We start from the raw sequence: 15,513 nt of genomic DNA, 5'->3' as shown, positions 1-15,513 counted from the left end.
TCTTTCTGTGCCCCATCATGCAATACATTTAACTTTTGAGACAAGTTGCAGCAGAAGGCAGAAACCAATTGGAGCTAAATGTAAAAGGAATAGCTTCCATTTCTCTCTCCATCCAGAAGAATGGGGAAAATGCAGGGTTTGCATTGAGCACAATCTATTTTTTGATTCCTGCCCTTGTTCCCATTCTGGCTTTAGTAGTTTGATTGGACCGGAACAGGAAAGATGAACCTTTTCATTTTTCCAGTAGAGCTCAAGTCCTATATCTACACTCTATATATTTTTTTTTAAACTAGCAAGAGGATGAAAGAAAATAGGATAAAGTCTGAGGACCTACTTTAAAAGAACTGGAGGATGATAGTGCCTTTTGAAGAGCATGTCCATTTTGATACCTTGTAGTGGTTTTGTAATCCATTTTAATTGTGAGCAGTGACTTAGTAGTTCTCTTTCCTGTTTTAGGCACTTACAGACTGAGATACGCACCTCCCCCTCCCCCTTCCAATGATACCTTGGATTCTGCAGACTGAAACAAGTAAACATTGCCTACTTAAAGTGAAGCTTGGGAAACTGGGGGAAGGTGTGTGCGGGAGGGGGAGGTTGGTCTTGTGTTTTGGGACATTCCCGGTTTTATATTCTTTTGGAATTTTTCATTGCTTTTGCACCTCTGTTCCGTACAAAAGAAGAAGGCTGAGTCCCTGGTCTCCTCCTGGTTCTACAAGAGGCTTGCGTAATGCATGTAATTCACACACACAGCCAAACAATCAGACAGAGCATTCGATCCATGCTTTTGCACTGAAGACTTGAGACATGTGCAATGTTTACTGCAGTTTTTAAAAAAAATTCCTCTGACCTCTGACATCACTGGTGGAGCAGTCATATGGTGAAAGAAGAAACTTGGTCGTGTTCCCCACCACAATCTTCTTCCCTCCCTCCCTGTTCTCCTTATGCTGCTGTTTTCTTTACTTTCCCTGGTTGTCCACGTGGATTCGTTGGACTTGCATGAGTGTTTAGCAGTTCATACAGACCCTGCCCGTACTCTAAATTTAATGCTCATGAATTGAGGGGAGATGTTCAAACATCCGGTTAGCAGAGTCCAAAGGAAAACACGACAGTGTATGTGTACTATACCTGATAATAACACAGATACGCAGCTCTTGAGAGGCCCAAACAAATGAAAATACATAGAGCAGGAAGGGGCTGAAACTGTGTGGACTGGAACAGACTTAGAGAAATGAACGAGCTTAAATTGACAGATTTTTCTTCCCTTGTAGCTTTTTAGCCTGTATGTTCAGCAACAAAGGTGAAAAAAATGGTATGAATGTTGTACTCAGTGTGTTTGCATTTGTAATGAAAGTTGACAGCATTTTTTCCTTTTTTAAAGCTATTCTACATCGTGTCAACACAGAATGAACATTACTTGATTGAATATTTTTTTCCTAAACTATTACAGTGTTGCATTGTACTTAGAATGTAAATGTTTTATTTCAAACTGAACAAAAGCTATGGTTTTCTACAAAATAGTCAGGTATTAGTATTAGAACCTGTCTACCAAATAGGAAAGTCACTATTTTATAACAATTTACCACTATGCGTAATTACGGTATAATGTGAAAGACTGAAATGAGTGTTAAGATGGTATTAAACATGTCAGTATCATGAGTAAGTAAGTTTAATGCTGCTGTATTTTTTATTTTATTTTTAAAAGCCAATATATGTACTAAATTGCTTCCAGGTAATATTTGATTTCCTAAAGTGCACTGAGGTTATCTGGAAGACGAGTGTGTTTTTTGACTGCTGCATTCAACACCGATGAACAACTACCACTGTATATCCATAAGGTTTGGCATTCCTCACAGTTCATGGCAGAAATGTTTTTATCTTAAAATCAGACCCAGTGTCCGGTAGAGGGATGAAATAAAAATCAATCTTTGGTTCAGCTGTCTAATAAATTGCTAAACAAACAAAAAACTTGAAGAAAAAAAAAAAAAAGCTTGATTACTACATTTCTTCATAGATAGCATTTATATTTATAGCACCAGTGTACATTTGGAAACTTTTTTCTTGGAGGGGGGGGGGAAGGGGAGGGAGGTAGATGAAAGCTTTAATTTAAAAAAAAAAAAAAAGTTTAAGTAGTAAATGAAAATTATTTTGATTAAAATTTTTATTTGATCTGGGTATTTTTGGACCACTTGAAATGACTGAACTGCGTTTGAGTTGAAGTGAGGGTGTTAAACCACCAATGGACTTGTATTGTGAATTACCTGCCAGTTGTACTTTATGGAACTTATTTTATGATTTAAAATACTGTACTGTAAATAGGAGGTATGTTACCTTCTCTTTATTTGTATGTTTACCATATACTTTGATATTTGAAATGTACTGGAAAGGTCACTTATATTTCTAGAAGAGATTGGATTTTATGCAACCTTTTTCCTTGAATTAACAGCAATAAAAAAAAAGAAAAAAAGTACCTGTGTGCATGTACTGTCCTTTATCACTGAGAATGATGAGTCACTGCTGCTGGGTATAGGGATGGGATGATGGAGGTTTTGGCAAACTACCATTTTGGTTGGAATTTGTCACTGTTGAGCCAAAGCCAAGAGTATTTGACTTAAACTGAGGTCAGTCTTGTGTCTGAAGTCAAGATACTGTATCTTGATTTAAACTTAATTTGAGATAGAGGAGATCTCCTGGTAGAAACAGGTTGCCCTTGTGTGATAGGCCCAGGACTTGGACCTTTCAGAACAGGTAAGCCTATCCTAACCTGATGGCTCCTGGATTTGGGCTAAAATCCACGTTAATCATGCTTTTTTTTTGTTTGACTGCATGCAAATAATGTGTGTCCTAGTCCTGTAGTGACCACAAACTGTTATCTTCTATTTCTAAAATAAATGGGAGGGCACCAGGAGTTGCTGGGAGCAGGAAAGAAGCTTAGAAAAATTTGCCTGATCGGGGCAGCGGAAGGGTCTGCTAGGAATGGAGTGTCTGGATGTGCTCAGGTTGTTCTTAGGAAGAGAAGGGTACTGAGGACTCTGATCTCACTCTGCTGTAAGGAGTACTTCTAATTCCTACTATTTGGCTGCAGTTTATCTCTGAAGCCAAGGGCCACAGACTACCTTGGATTTTTATCCTAGAACTCTGCTGTAAGGAGTACTTCTAATTCCTACTATTTGGCTGCAGTTTATGGAGCCAAGGGCCACAGACTACCTTGAATTTTTATCCTAGATTTTTTTTTATTCCCTTGGATTTTTTTATCCCAGAACAACCTACTTCTGGAGAAACCAGTTCAGGTGATGAGGAGGCTGAAAGTTGCCCATGAACCCAACCTTTCAGGCAATTCCCATAGTCATGGGGATGTGTAACACAGACACCATCACACAGTTTCCATTACTGCACGTGGCCCATGTCCCTTCCCTGGGAGTGCAAATGATATCATCCAAGGAGTTTGTAAATGGTGATACTCTGAAAACGCCATCTGCTACTTACAGTGCCATCTTGAGTTGCTGGTGCACTCATTTGCCTCTGTGCTGCAAGCAGCCCTGACTTTGACAGATCCTGGCCGGACTCAGTTCAGAAGTGGAAAAATACATACCCTGTGGCACAGCAAACAGCAGAAACACCTCATACTTCTGGTGCTTGATTTGCTGGAGAGCTGACAGCACTTGTACCTGGCAGTCCTCTCTTCTCTGGCTGCACCACTGCTGCCTGTGCAATCAGGTTTCACTCCAGCTGCAGCTCCAGAGATTCTCCTTCCTGCGGAGTGGCTTGGAAGCTGCTGAGTGCTCAAAAGATAAATGAGAAAATCCCACTAGTTGGTTGGCCTGAGTAGCTATCCAGGCTGCCCAGGAGTCACTCCTGTGCTGCTCCTGGTGTGCAGTGCTGCTCTGGATTGGAACCATTTTCTTCCCAAAACTGGAAGAAAAGGTGAATAATGAGGCAGGCCTGGGGAGGATTGGAGGGAAGGAGCACAAGGGAGTGTGATCATGCAAGCCACTTGCTGTGGCTGAACAGATGGCCCCATTTTCCCAGCTGAGTGACCTTAAGATGACAGGGATGGCCTAGTGCCTAGGTCTTGGCTTAGCTGATACTACTGGAGAGGTGAAGGAAAGAGCAACAGCATCTCTGTTCTGCCACACAGAACACAAGGGAGAGGGGGAAGTAAAAAGCTAGGGAAAGGTACATTGAGAACTGCAGAACCTGGCCGGTGTCAAGCTACTTCAGTTTTGGAGAGATGGAAGTACTATTGTAGTTTGTTTCAGCTCTGCTCATGGTGTGAGCCTCTGCAGGTGTGCTGGCCTGGGCCTCCTGAGGTTGCTCTCCTGAAATAAGTTTGCCTAAATGCTGCACACAGGAAAAACAGAACTTCCTGCTCAGGGCTGGTAACTGCAGCTGCTGGAGTCAGGCACAATATTTATAATGGCCACGTGGACTGCCCTTGTGCTTGGGGGAAAGAAGAGGGGTCCTAAAGGCACAGTCATGAGTTTATACTATAGCTCAAGTGCTGTCTCAGTTTTGTGGAACTAACCTATAGTCCTGTGCTCCTCGCATGAGGGAGGAAGGAAGGGCACGTCTCGGAGCATTATGGTTGGACAGCACATTGCCTCCCTGCCCATGGCTGCGTTCCTTGACCACCGATCGGAGTAAAGGAGCAGGGTTCCCATTTTGGACCAGCTTTTGTGCTGACAGCAGCAGACACCAAATTAAACTGTACATGTGGTAGATTAGAGATCAGAATGTATGAACACCTGTATTTGGTCCGGCTGAAAGGCCACCTATGCCTGCAGCCTCTCACCAGCATTGATCGGCAGCAGATATTCCAGAAGAAAGTGCTTCTAATAGAAAGAAGAGAAAGACAAGTGGTAATTACTGCAAACATTGCCTAGCAAAATAACTTGTGTCAGGTTCATCCTCACAATAGGTGGCAGCATAACTCCACCAGTGGAATATATGGGAACTTCTGAGGTACCACTTAAAATCACAGATATCACAAAATTTTCTGAGTTGGAAGGGCCCCACAAGGATCATTGAGTCCAGCTCTTAATCAAAACCATTGGTGTTATTGGCACTGTGCTTTAACATCTGAGGTAATCTCAGATGATTCAGTTTAACTTGGTTTCAGCATCTTCATGCCATCTAAGTAAGCTTTGACTTTTTATTCTGTAATGCTCATTTCTGCTGAGTTTTCTCATGTTTATGTATTTTCTCACATGATGAGCATACTACTTGTTACCTCTCAAAAAAATAATGGTAACTGTGTGGCTAGCAGATTGAGGGAGGTGATTCTCCCCCTCTACTCCTCTGTGGTGAGATCCCAGCTGGAGTAGTGTCCAGCTCTGGGACAGCTCCCTAACTTACAAAGGATGTGGACCTGAAGTCCAGAGAAGGGCCATGAAAGATGATCAGAGGGCTGGAGCACCTCTCCTGTGAGGAAAAGCTGGAAAAGCTGAGGGTCTGCAGCCTGGAGAAAAGAAGGCTCTTGGGGAGACCTTATTGTGGCCTCTGATACACTTCAAGGGTGGTTGAAGGTGGTTTTAAACTAAAAGGAGGATGGTTTAGATTAGATACTAGGAAGAAATTCTTTACTCTGTGGGTGGTAAAACACTGGCATGGGATGCCCAGAGAGGAGGTAGGTGCCCCATCCCAGAAAACATTCAGAGTCAGGTTGGATAGGGGTCTGATCTAGTGGAAGGTCTCCCTGCTCATTGCAGGGAGGTTGGAGTAGACGACCTTTAAAGGTCTCTGCCAACCCAAACCAGAGCTAGAATAGCCCAGGTGTCATAACGAATATTGAAGATGCAGAGAATTGCAGCCAGATGTGGAAGCCGTGTCTTAAGAACTATTGAGGATCAAAATGGTTCTAGATACTTGCATTCATACAATGAGAATTGCTTTCTGAGCACTGTGAAGCCTTTTTTTTCTTCTTCTTTTTTTTTTTCTTTTTTTTTTTTTTTCCTGGGAGTAATTCCTGAGGCAGTCTGGTTATCTTTGAGGGTAATGTCTTACCTCTCTCTACTTAGCCTGAAGGTCCAGAGATCAGACATTTATCTGGAATATCTCATGCTCGGGAACATTTTGCCCAAGAGACAGAACATAATAAGACAATTATTTTTAATATTGATATGTGTTCCCTGACTGGTGTACAGGGTCACTGTTACATGAATGAGTCAATAGCACAAGGTACAAAAGCAGAGGCTGAAAAAAATGCTGAACTTGGAAAAGGAAAGCTGTATCTTAACCACTTGTGCATTCATCTTAGAACTTTCCTCTGATCTAAAATGTCCATTTTTTACTGACTTTTAAAGTATGCTTTTTTCCTGAGGCACAGGATGTTGAAGATGGATACAAAGATAAGAATTAACTCCTACCAATGCTCATTGCTGTGACTATGGAAAGATGGGGATTGTTGTATTAAAAACTTACTTGCCACTTAGCTTTGGTGTTAAAATACTGCTTAAGAACTTCTTTAAAAAATTTTGAGATGCATAATAAAATATAATTTATATAATCAAACATTATATTAAAATATTAAAATTTTGCATCATTTGTAGTTTGATGCCATTTCAACATAGATTTTTTTTCTTGTTTTAGCCAAAACTAAGATTTGAAACTGATGGCATGTCTAGGCTGAGTAAATATAATGTATAAAAGTAATTGTGTTGCTATCAGAATGCTCCTTTTCTTTCTTTGAAATGTTTTTTACAGGATATGTATATGCCTCAGCAAAAGAGAAGACAGCTTAGCAGTCTCAAGATTTCTGGATGAAAGCATCATGGGACTTACTTTAATTGCTCCTTTAAGACCAGATTGGCTCTGAGGTACATCTTGCCAAGGCCTCCTGGGTATTTCAAACCAGGCATGTAAATCCTGGCCTCTGTCAGTGTACAAAATAAAGATCACAGATGAAAAGAGCAGTAACATGAGGAGAGGAGGGCAGGGGAAAGCAATAGCAGCACCAAAAAAATAGGAAAGGGCATTGGGGAGAGACAATTTCCACACATCACTTGATTTCTTACCACAGCTCAGATCAATTTCATAGCACAGAACTTCAAAGAGAAACTGCATCAATTTGGTACAAAACCAGCTGAATTCTGCATGTCACCACAGTGCAGTTGGCCAGATCAGACACATGACAGAGGAGATGAGCCCTTCCAGCAATCTGCACAGGGCTGAGTTATGTGGACATGGGACAGACTAGAACAATACATTTAAAACCTTATAATGTGTTCGTAATTGTTAAGAACAGCTACACAGAGCTAGCTAAGACACTCTTCTGAGTGGTGTCTCCCTTTGATGGGTTTTTCCATTTCCCATTTATGTGTTTGCCGGTGTTTTTTTAATGTCACTTTTGCCCTGGTTAGCCTTTCTAAGTCTCTTTCCCATGTGTGCTAAAGCCATGCACATGGTGAAGGTGACAGAGACGGTAATGTTATGGTTCGTGCCTTAAACATTGTTATGAAGGACGTGGAGGGCCATTTGAAATGCTTTAATCTGTGATGGGGAAACTCCCAAATGATAGTATAACTTGCTAATTCAAAATAAAATAAGCAGTGCAAGAGGATAGCTATCAGAGTCTGAGCCTGTGCCAGTGCCTGCCATTGCAAAGGCAGCTAAATTGGAGCTGGGATTTTGCACCGCACACTGAAAACACATTTTGCTTCCTTTCTGAGGAAGGATGTCTCATTTCTAGCATGTTCTTAGTTGGAGGAGGCAAAGAACAGGATGTTAATTCAGAGTTAGACAGGAAAGCAAATGTGGTTGGATACTCTACAATTAAAGCTTGATTCCCAAAGGCTGTCATGCCTCCAGCACCACTGGGGAGAGCAGCTGCCCTGAGGTGACAAAGCTGTCACTTCGTCCAAGCCAGAGATGTCTAGCCAAGCTGCTGGAGACTAACAACAGCATTTTCCTAAGTTTTGTTCTTGACTGTGGAAGGGAATATGATAATGCTTTTATTGCCAGCAGGTTCCTAATGCTGATGCCTGCATGGGACAGCTGGTGGGAAGGTGCTGTGCTGCACTGCCCAGTGCAGACCTGGCAGGAGCAGGACACTCATGCCTGACCAGCACTCTGCCTTCGGGCTCAGGATGCAGGGACAGCTGCCCAACACCTGGCACAGGGGCTTGAGGAAAGAGAATGCTGATGTTCCATTTCTGAAGCTTTTTCAGGCACCTGTGTGAGCCGTGTTTTCATTTGCACCAACAGCCCCATCAGCAAAGACAACAGGAGCAGGAGGTGTTGAGCTCACTTCAGCAGGGACCATCCTGTGGCTTGCAGGTTACATCTCAACCTGCATTTAGCTGGTGATCTGCCCTCACTTTCCTGCTCTTTCCAGACCACCTCCTCGGGGAGGGGAATGCCATCTCCTGGCCAGTGGCAGGTGACACGCACAGCACTTCAGAGCAGGTTTTGACTTGCACGTGGGTGGGGGTGAGCATCCTGCTGGCAGAGGAGTGGGTGCTGTGATCAGGAGCCACGGAGGGACCATGACTGCTCGCTGGTGGTCCGTGCTACAGAAGCTTAATTTACAAACTTCAGTTGTTTCTGATTTTGGATCTATTTTAAAGGCACCTAGCAGTGGTCTTCTTGCAAGCAAGTAGAGCCTGGGTTGGGATGCAGTAGATCAAGTCAGCCTGACATTTCCAATGGTGTGTATAGGCAGAGTGTGGGCTCCTACAAAGTTTAACCATTTATTTGGGCTCTTACTTTCTTCATTTCCCAAAAATGCCTTCTCAATTAATGCCCTAAAGTTTCATCTTTCACTGCACATCTTTAACCAGTTTTAGACAACTTCCATATTCAAAAGACTTTATGCTTCAGGCTTTCTCAGTCAGGGGGAAGGCGATGGGAGCCCTGTCCCATCCCCACTGGGTGTTGTCACTCACCCTGTATTTTTCAGCTTTTTTTTTGTTTGGAAATGTATCTAGTTTCCTTCTGAACTCTTTAAAGCTCCTTACTTCAATGACAGACATGTGTAACACATTCCATATGCTCTCTTCCCTTTGGTCCATGAGCTCTTCCCGTCTGTCTCTGATGGAGGGACATGCCAGGCTCCTCCGGTTGCCACTTAAAAGCTGGGAAGCTCCCTTGGTTCTTTAATAAAATTAAACAAAATTAATTTTTCTTCAAACGCTTGCTCTCTCGAGCCACACGCAGCCGCGCTTTGCTCTGCTTAGGTGTTTGCATATTGTGCTGTATTGTTCCATCCATGCCAGGATATTATTTTTACAGCTGGCCGTGCCTTTGATAAAGGGAAACGTGAGAGTTTAAAGGCGGCAGAGGGAGGGAGGGAGGGAGGGATGGCGGGGAGCCACCGCAGCTGCCTGCGCCGTCCCGGAGTGGGAGCCGCGCTGCACCGAGCGTTGCACGGAGCAGAGCGCCAGTGGGGCGGCTGCTCCGCAAAGCACCGGGGGAAAAGGAGCCAAAGCTGGTGCAAGATGAACAGCTGGGCCTTGGGGGCACTCATGGGCCTGAAGGAGCCTGCCCAGCCTCCCCTGGGCCCAGAGCCCCAGTCTGGCTCAGCCAAGGCTTTGGTGCTGCTTGGTTGGTGCTGTCCATGCGCCTCATCCCACCTAAGTGCCGGCCACGTCTTCCCAGATGGCTCTCAGGCCCGTGTTTTGGGTGCTTCCCTCTCCTGCTGCTCCCTGGGGTGGTCCTTGGGCCTGCCCCATTGCTGCCCTTGCTCTGGGGCTGTTGATGGAACTGTGTCCAGCTGCTGGCTCTTGTGGGGCGCTGTGGGAAGGCTGGGATCCCTCTCCCTCATGGGGCAGCCTCACTGTCCTGCGTCCCCTCTTCATCTCAGGTGAGGTCCCTTCTGCAAGGTGCTGTCCTAAAACCCTCCCAGGTAAGTCATGGCTTCCTTCCTTCTTACTGGTTCTGTATCAGCCGTGGGCTGAAAACCAGAGGGTGGAAATAAAGATGGAAGTCACCCGGACTGCAGAGGGCAGAACACAGATGGGGAGAGGGAAGAAAGGATAGAACGACTCGGACTAAAATGTAGATAACAGAGTCAGTCAGTATTGTTTATTTAAGGCTGGTTCAGGTTCAAATTCAGTCCCAGGTACTCTGGAACTGATTTTGGTCACACAACAAAAGGAGAGCCAAAGGAACCTGGTGCTGGTTGAGCTGGCTGGGGCCCTCCAGCGAAGCAAACAGAGCTTTGCAGCCGCACTCCCACACAGTGTGTTTGCAGCAGCAAGGAAGCCATCGAACTGTGTGCTTATGGATTTCACTGCTCACTTGAGACCTATTAAAATAAGGTATTACATCTTGTGCCTGAGGCAGCAGGGACAGGTGAAACAGGGCAGATTTGGCTTCAGACTGCAGTTGCCTTATCAAAGAAAGCAAAATAGATTTCTCTAATTTACAGATACTGTAGTCTCAGCTAAAAATTCACTTGTCTGTGCTTGTTAGCACTTGGTGTCTAAAATGCCACTTTTCCCTCCTTGAGAAAAGGAGAAGCAATAATCCTGTGGTGCTGCCTCACAAATGTGAATGCAAATGCATTGAGTGGTGGTTTGTTTATTTCCAGAGAGGTTCTAATCCTACAGCCAGAGCAGAGTTGTTCTGGCTGGGCTCTCACCAGTGGGGTGTGCAATAGCACCTGTGAGGAGAAACCTGGGCTCAGCTGGGCACACTTATCCAAATGACAAAAAGGTCATTTCCCCCTTCATCTCCTCTTCCATTGTGCTGCCTCTGTTGGGTCTCATCTAATTTTTTGGCCACAAGCCATATTGTGCTACCACTTCCCCTGTTCTTGCTTCACTTCTCTCACAGTGAGGCAATGGGATCAGCCACAAAATCCCTGCTTCCAGGCCTGCTGCTGGGTGAGTTGGACAATACTTTCTCTTACCTGCTTATGCCATTTTCCTGCGGTTTCCCTCCATTTCATCTCCCTGTGAGTCTCATATGCTGCTGTTTGTCTGCCTCTGTGTGTCCACAATGACCTTGCTCCATCCTTCTGTTTTGGGTTTCACTGGCTGTAAGTCATTCCACTTTTAATTAGTTTATGTATTTTTGTTCTGTGTTGTTTATTGTAGCATCATGTTCTGTTTGGATAATGTCATGTTTCGGCTCAAAGGGCTTTAAAAGCTCAGAAAACGTAGTTGGAGACAAACACTCTCTCCAGATTCAGTTTCTTCTGAGCATCAAGCAGATTGCCCTTGTCTTCACACCCGTGGGGAGCATCAGCTGCAGTGGGGAGACAAGGCCTGCCTGTGTCCAGGACACGGGGCACTGCACAGGAGCGTCGCTGTGGGCTCTGTCCCTTGTGGAACTGAAGTGCAAACTCGGGCATAGGCAAGGTGGTCACTTCAGTGGTCCCCGAGCTGGGTGGCTGGCAGGAGAGTGGCTGAGCTCTAGACCGGCGTGGCACATGGTGGAAGTGCACGTGTGTGTTCTGGGTCCTTCTGCTGCCCAAGGGCCAAAGCAGGGCTAGACTTGGCTGCCCAGGAGAAGCACAAGGCTTGGAGCTCTGGTGGGGAGCTCACCCAGCACAGCAGGTAGACCTCAGTGGCTCAGCAGTGCTCTTGTCCTGCTTCCTCTACCTGGAAACTGCCTTCTTGTCCTCCTTGAGGTGCTTGGGCCAATGTGCCTCTGAAGCCACCACCAGCATTATGGGTTGATGCTGTCCTTCCCTGCCATGCTTATCTCTTTTTCCCATTTTAAACAAAACTACAACTTGTGGTTTGAAGGTAGGCTGAGAGTGCTTCCCCTTCCTGCTAAAATTTTACATCTTCATGCTGAAGTGACAGCTGAAAAGGGAACAGCAGCAAAAAGCTTCCAGATTGATGTACACAGACAAATCACAAGCCAAGCAAATTTCACTCCTTCCCTGCCTCTGCCTTCAAGGCTTTTGTTTGTGTTTCTTGATGGTTCTTGTTCCCTTTCAACTCAGGATATTCTGTGATTCTGCATCTCCAGCAGCTCCCAGCGAATGCTGGTGAGGTGGGAATATTTCTTCATCTCCTGCCCCAACCCAGCCAGCGCTGCCAGGTCTTAGAGGTGCCACACACTGTGCTCCAGCTGGTGGCCTGTCATTGCCACTGCTGATACAAATGTCCTCTCTAAGCAGGCAAAGCAAGAACTACAGGACACGCCCCTTTGATATTTATCATTGCAATTCTTGGATAAGCTGCTGTCTCCTCCTGTCCTACTTAATGCTCTTATTTGGCATAGACAGGGGGCTGGATTAAAGTAGTCCAGGTGTAGATATCTAGCATCATTTGAGGAACCTTGGTGCATCCCAGCAGGCCTTCAGCTGCCTCTCCAGTCATGTGGATGTCTCCTGCATGTCCTGAATCTTATTTTCTCTCTCTGCATTGCTGCCACAAGTAGCTGTGGGTGGCTTTGGTGGCAGTGAGAGACCCAGGGACAGGCACCCGAAGGAGACCTTTGCTGCACGCCCTTTACCAATGGGCAAAATGATAAACTATCCACTGATTACCAATTTCACCTATTTTTATCAAATTTTCCCTCAAATGGAATTGCATCCAAATGGAGGCACACCTGCTGGAGTCTGATAGCCAAGCTTGACATCACTGCTCCTGATGGGGCTCCTCTCTGCCTCTGGTGCTGTGCACTCCCCTTCTCTTTCTAGTTCTTTTTCCTTTGCTCTAAACATGTTCCTGGAAAAAGGGTGAATGCAGCCATTTGCATCATTCCCTGTCCTGCTCAGAGGGAAAGCTGTCCTATTCTCCCAGTATCCAGCTGTTTGTGGCATGGGGGCTTTTTTCTTTCTCTTTCTGAGTTTACAGACCATGACTGAAGGAGGTAGCTACACTATGTGGACAGGTCTTAAGATTTGAGTTATCTGAGCACTGAAGAGTTCTCTCTATAATTACTTCCATGGCTCCATGGGACACAGAGATGCTTTTGTCCCCCATGGCACTGATTGTAAACAGCAGTGTGAAGCTGAAAGCATAAATCCCCTTGTCTCCAACAGGCATTTGCTCTGGGAGAAATGTGTCCAGCTGGTGTCAGGAGCCCAGGGTTACATCCCTGCTCCTGGATCTGACCTGTTTGATGGCTGTGGGATGGGGCTCACAGCAGAGCTTGGCTGCACGCAGCTGATCCCTCTGCCCCAAGGAGGGTGAGAGAGACTCATGGGGGATGTCATGGTGGGCCACAGTGATCATGAAATGGTTGAGTTTGTTTCTCAGTGTAATGAGAAAACAGGAGAACAGAGCTGCTACCCTAGACTTCAGGAGAGCCAACTTTAAGCTGCCTGGGAGGTATTTAGCAGGGTACTCTGGGAATCTGCTCCTGAGGGCCTCGGAGTCCACAAGTGCAGATTGATTTTTAAGAATCACCTTTCAGCCGTACAGGATCAGGGAATTCCACTGTACATCACCACTGCAGAGAGTGGAGGGTGTAAGTGGGGATGGAGGCTACCTGTGCTGAAACTTGCAGGTATTTTGCCACTGTGAGCTGTTTTTGTTCATCTTGGTGAGGTTTCTGCTCAGAAACCTGTGTAACAGATCAGGTGCCCTTGTCCCTTTAGCTTAGTGTCCTCTTGCCCTCTTTGAAACTTGGATAAATAAAAACTCCTTTAAAGGTCAAAATAAAATGAAAAAATAGATGTTTTGTCAGCAAAAACTCTCTCTTACCAAAAATTGGTGGTGGCATCTGCAAAGGCTTCCAAAGACTTTTCCTAAGAGGTGCTGGGTTGTGCCTATAGGACTGGCGGGCAGCTTTGCCACGTGCCTTGTCTGAGGGGCAGCCTTGGCTGTGCAGGCGCGGCTGGCCAGAAACAGAGCAGAGTTAGCCCCGACTTCCTGCATGGGGAAATGAGTACAACAGCAATTGGCTTTATTCCCTACTGCCTCCAGCCTGCCTCGCAGAGGGGTTTTAATGCTCTTTCTCATGGCAATTGCTCCTGCAAACCCTGGACTGGTGATTTTGTGAGTGGGAGCCTCAGCATTCATTTGCTTCCCACTCAGGGTCCCTTTGCCAATGTAACCCCCACTGCCAGTGCTGCTTCCTTGGCTGTGTGTGGTCCTTTTGCCGAGTCCTGACATTTTTTATTTTTGGTTAACATCAGAATGGAGCTGCAGAATAATTGCTCTTTCACTCTGCTCTTAAATAGGCCATGCTGCTCATCTGCATAAATGCTCTCTTCATGCATGCTGCCATTCTGCCTCACAGGCCTCTTGGAGGGGGAAAAAAACCCAAACCACTTCATTTTTCAAAAAGATACCTTTTCTTCCTTGTGAATTGCCCCTGCTCTGTATGATAGCCAGCAACTGGCTGGATCATAAGCTGTTTTGCCAAGGTGCAATTCAGCCATGAGGCATCCCATATATCCTAGGCTGTCCTGTGAGACCTTTCAAGCAGGGGATTGAAGCTGGGGCAAGGCCACCTCGGCAGATCCACCCCACTCAAGCACTTGACTTAAAAGCCAAAGCCAGGTTTTAGCCACTGGTGTGCAAATCCCAGAAAGACGGGCGGACGAGCTGCAGATGCAAGTCAGTCTTCTCCAAGATGAAAGATTTGGCTGTCAAACTGTTCAAAGGGAAACATCCTGAGGCTGAAAACTGCTGGTGAGCACTGGCTCCTGCTCCAGAGCTGGCCACGTGCCTCGGCTTGCCTCAGACCTGCAGGGAGCCGGGGATGGATGGATGGATGGAGGCAGAGAGTCCCGGGGGAAGGGTACAGAGGAGAAAGCCAGGCTTTGCAAAGCTGGCTGCAGAGCCCCTGCCCAGAGGCAAATGCCCTGCCTCAAATGCAACAGGACTTGGCCAAGGAATGCACAAAGCTCTGGCTCTGCCGTGAAGCGCAGCACCGAAGGGTTTGCCCTCCTTGCTGAAGAACTTGCCGGCAGAGATGACGCGACTGATGATGTCTGATAGCGTTTGTGCGACCTGATTGCTTATCAGAATAAAAGCCAGCTCAGCCTTCACTCCCGGGCAGCCTTTACTGCAATGTTTTCCCAGTGCACGGAGGCCACCCCGAAGGGAAAAGAGCGAAAGGATAGGACCACGCACCCTGCCGGGCTGAAGCCTGCATCACTCTCGCAGAGCCAAGGGGGAGCTTGCTACCAAAGGAAAATGAAAAAAAAGGATGTGTAAGTCAGACCGTGGCGGGGAAATGAACCACGTGGGGAAGAGAGGATGCATGTGGGAGCAGCGCCGTGCCCGGAGGGGCGAGGAAAGCGGGATGCCAGAAGCCGCCTGGCTCGCCCGGCGGACTCCACATATTTGGAGGAAAAGAGGAGCGGCACCGGAGCGGAGCGGCCCCAGATCGCTGCCGCAGGCTGTGCTCTGCTTTGCGGGCACGGAGGTAAGGGCAAGCACAGGTTTTGCGTTTCAAAACGGCGAAGAGGAACACTGGGGCTTAAGAGACATCATGAGAGTCCTGTGCAAGGCTTGCAACCTCTTCCATCGCCCACAGCTCACTGTAGGCTTCTGTTTCAGACTGCCCTAGCTCTCCTACTGTGGCAATTAGGCTGAATTGTGTCCTGCTTCTCTCCATAAAAGGTTGTTCTGGAGCCTCCCTGCTCGGGCAATTTAGAAACCAGCT

The 15,513-nt window shown here is 46.2% G+C and overlaps 1 protein-coding gene across 4 annotated transcripts in view; it reads left to right on the top strand.

Moving 5' to 3' along the window:
* Positions 1-826, top strand: part of ZCCHC2 (zinc finger CCHC-type containing 2) — a 41,374-nt gene extending 40,548 nt beyond the window's left edge. For all 4 annotated transcript variants that reach the window (XM_041427750.1, XM_041427751.1, XM_041427749.1 and 1 more), the window contains one exon: positions 457-826. In XM_041427750.1, the coding sequence (XP_041283684.1) occupies positions 457-524 (68 nt within the window). In that variant the 3' untranslated portion in view covers positions 525-826. The remainder of the gene's footprint in view (positions 1-456) is intronic.
* The last annotated feature ends 14,687 nt before the right edge of the window (positions 827-15,513 follow it).

Source organism: Onychostruthus taczanowskii, unplaced genomic scaffold (assembly GCF_017590055.1).
Source record: "Onychostruthus taczanowskii isolate IOZ18803 unplaced genomic scaffold, ASM1759005v1 scaffold119, whole genome shotgun sequence".
Taxonomy (NCBI): Eukaryota; Metazoa; Chordata; class Aves; order Passeriformes; family Passeridae; genus Onychostruthus; species Onychostruthus taczanowskii.
This window is presented reverse-complemented; position numbering and strand designations above follow the sequence as displayed.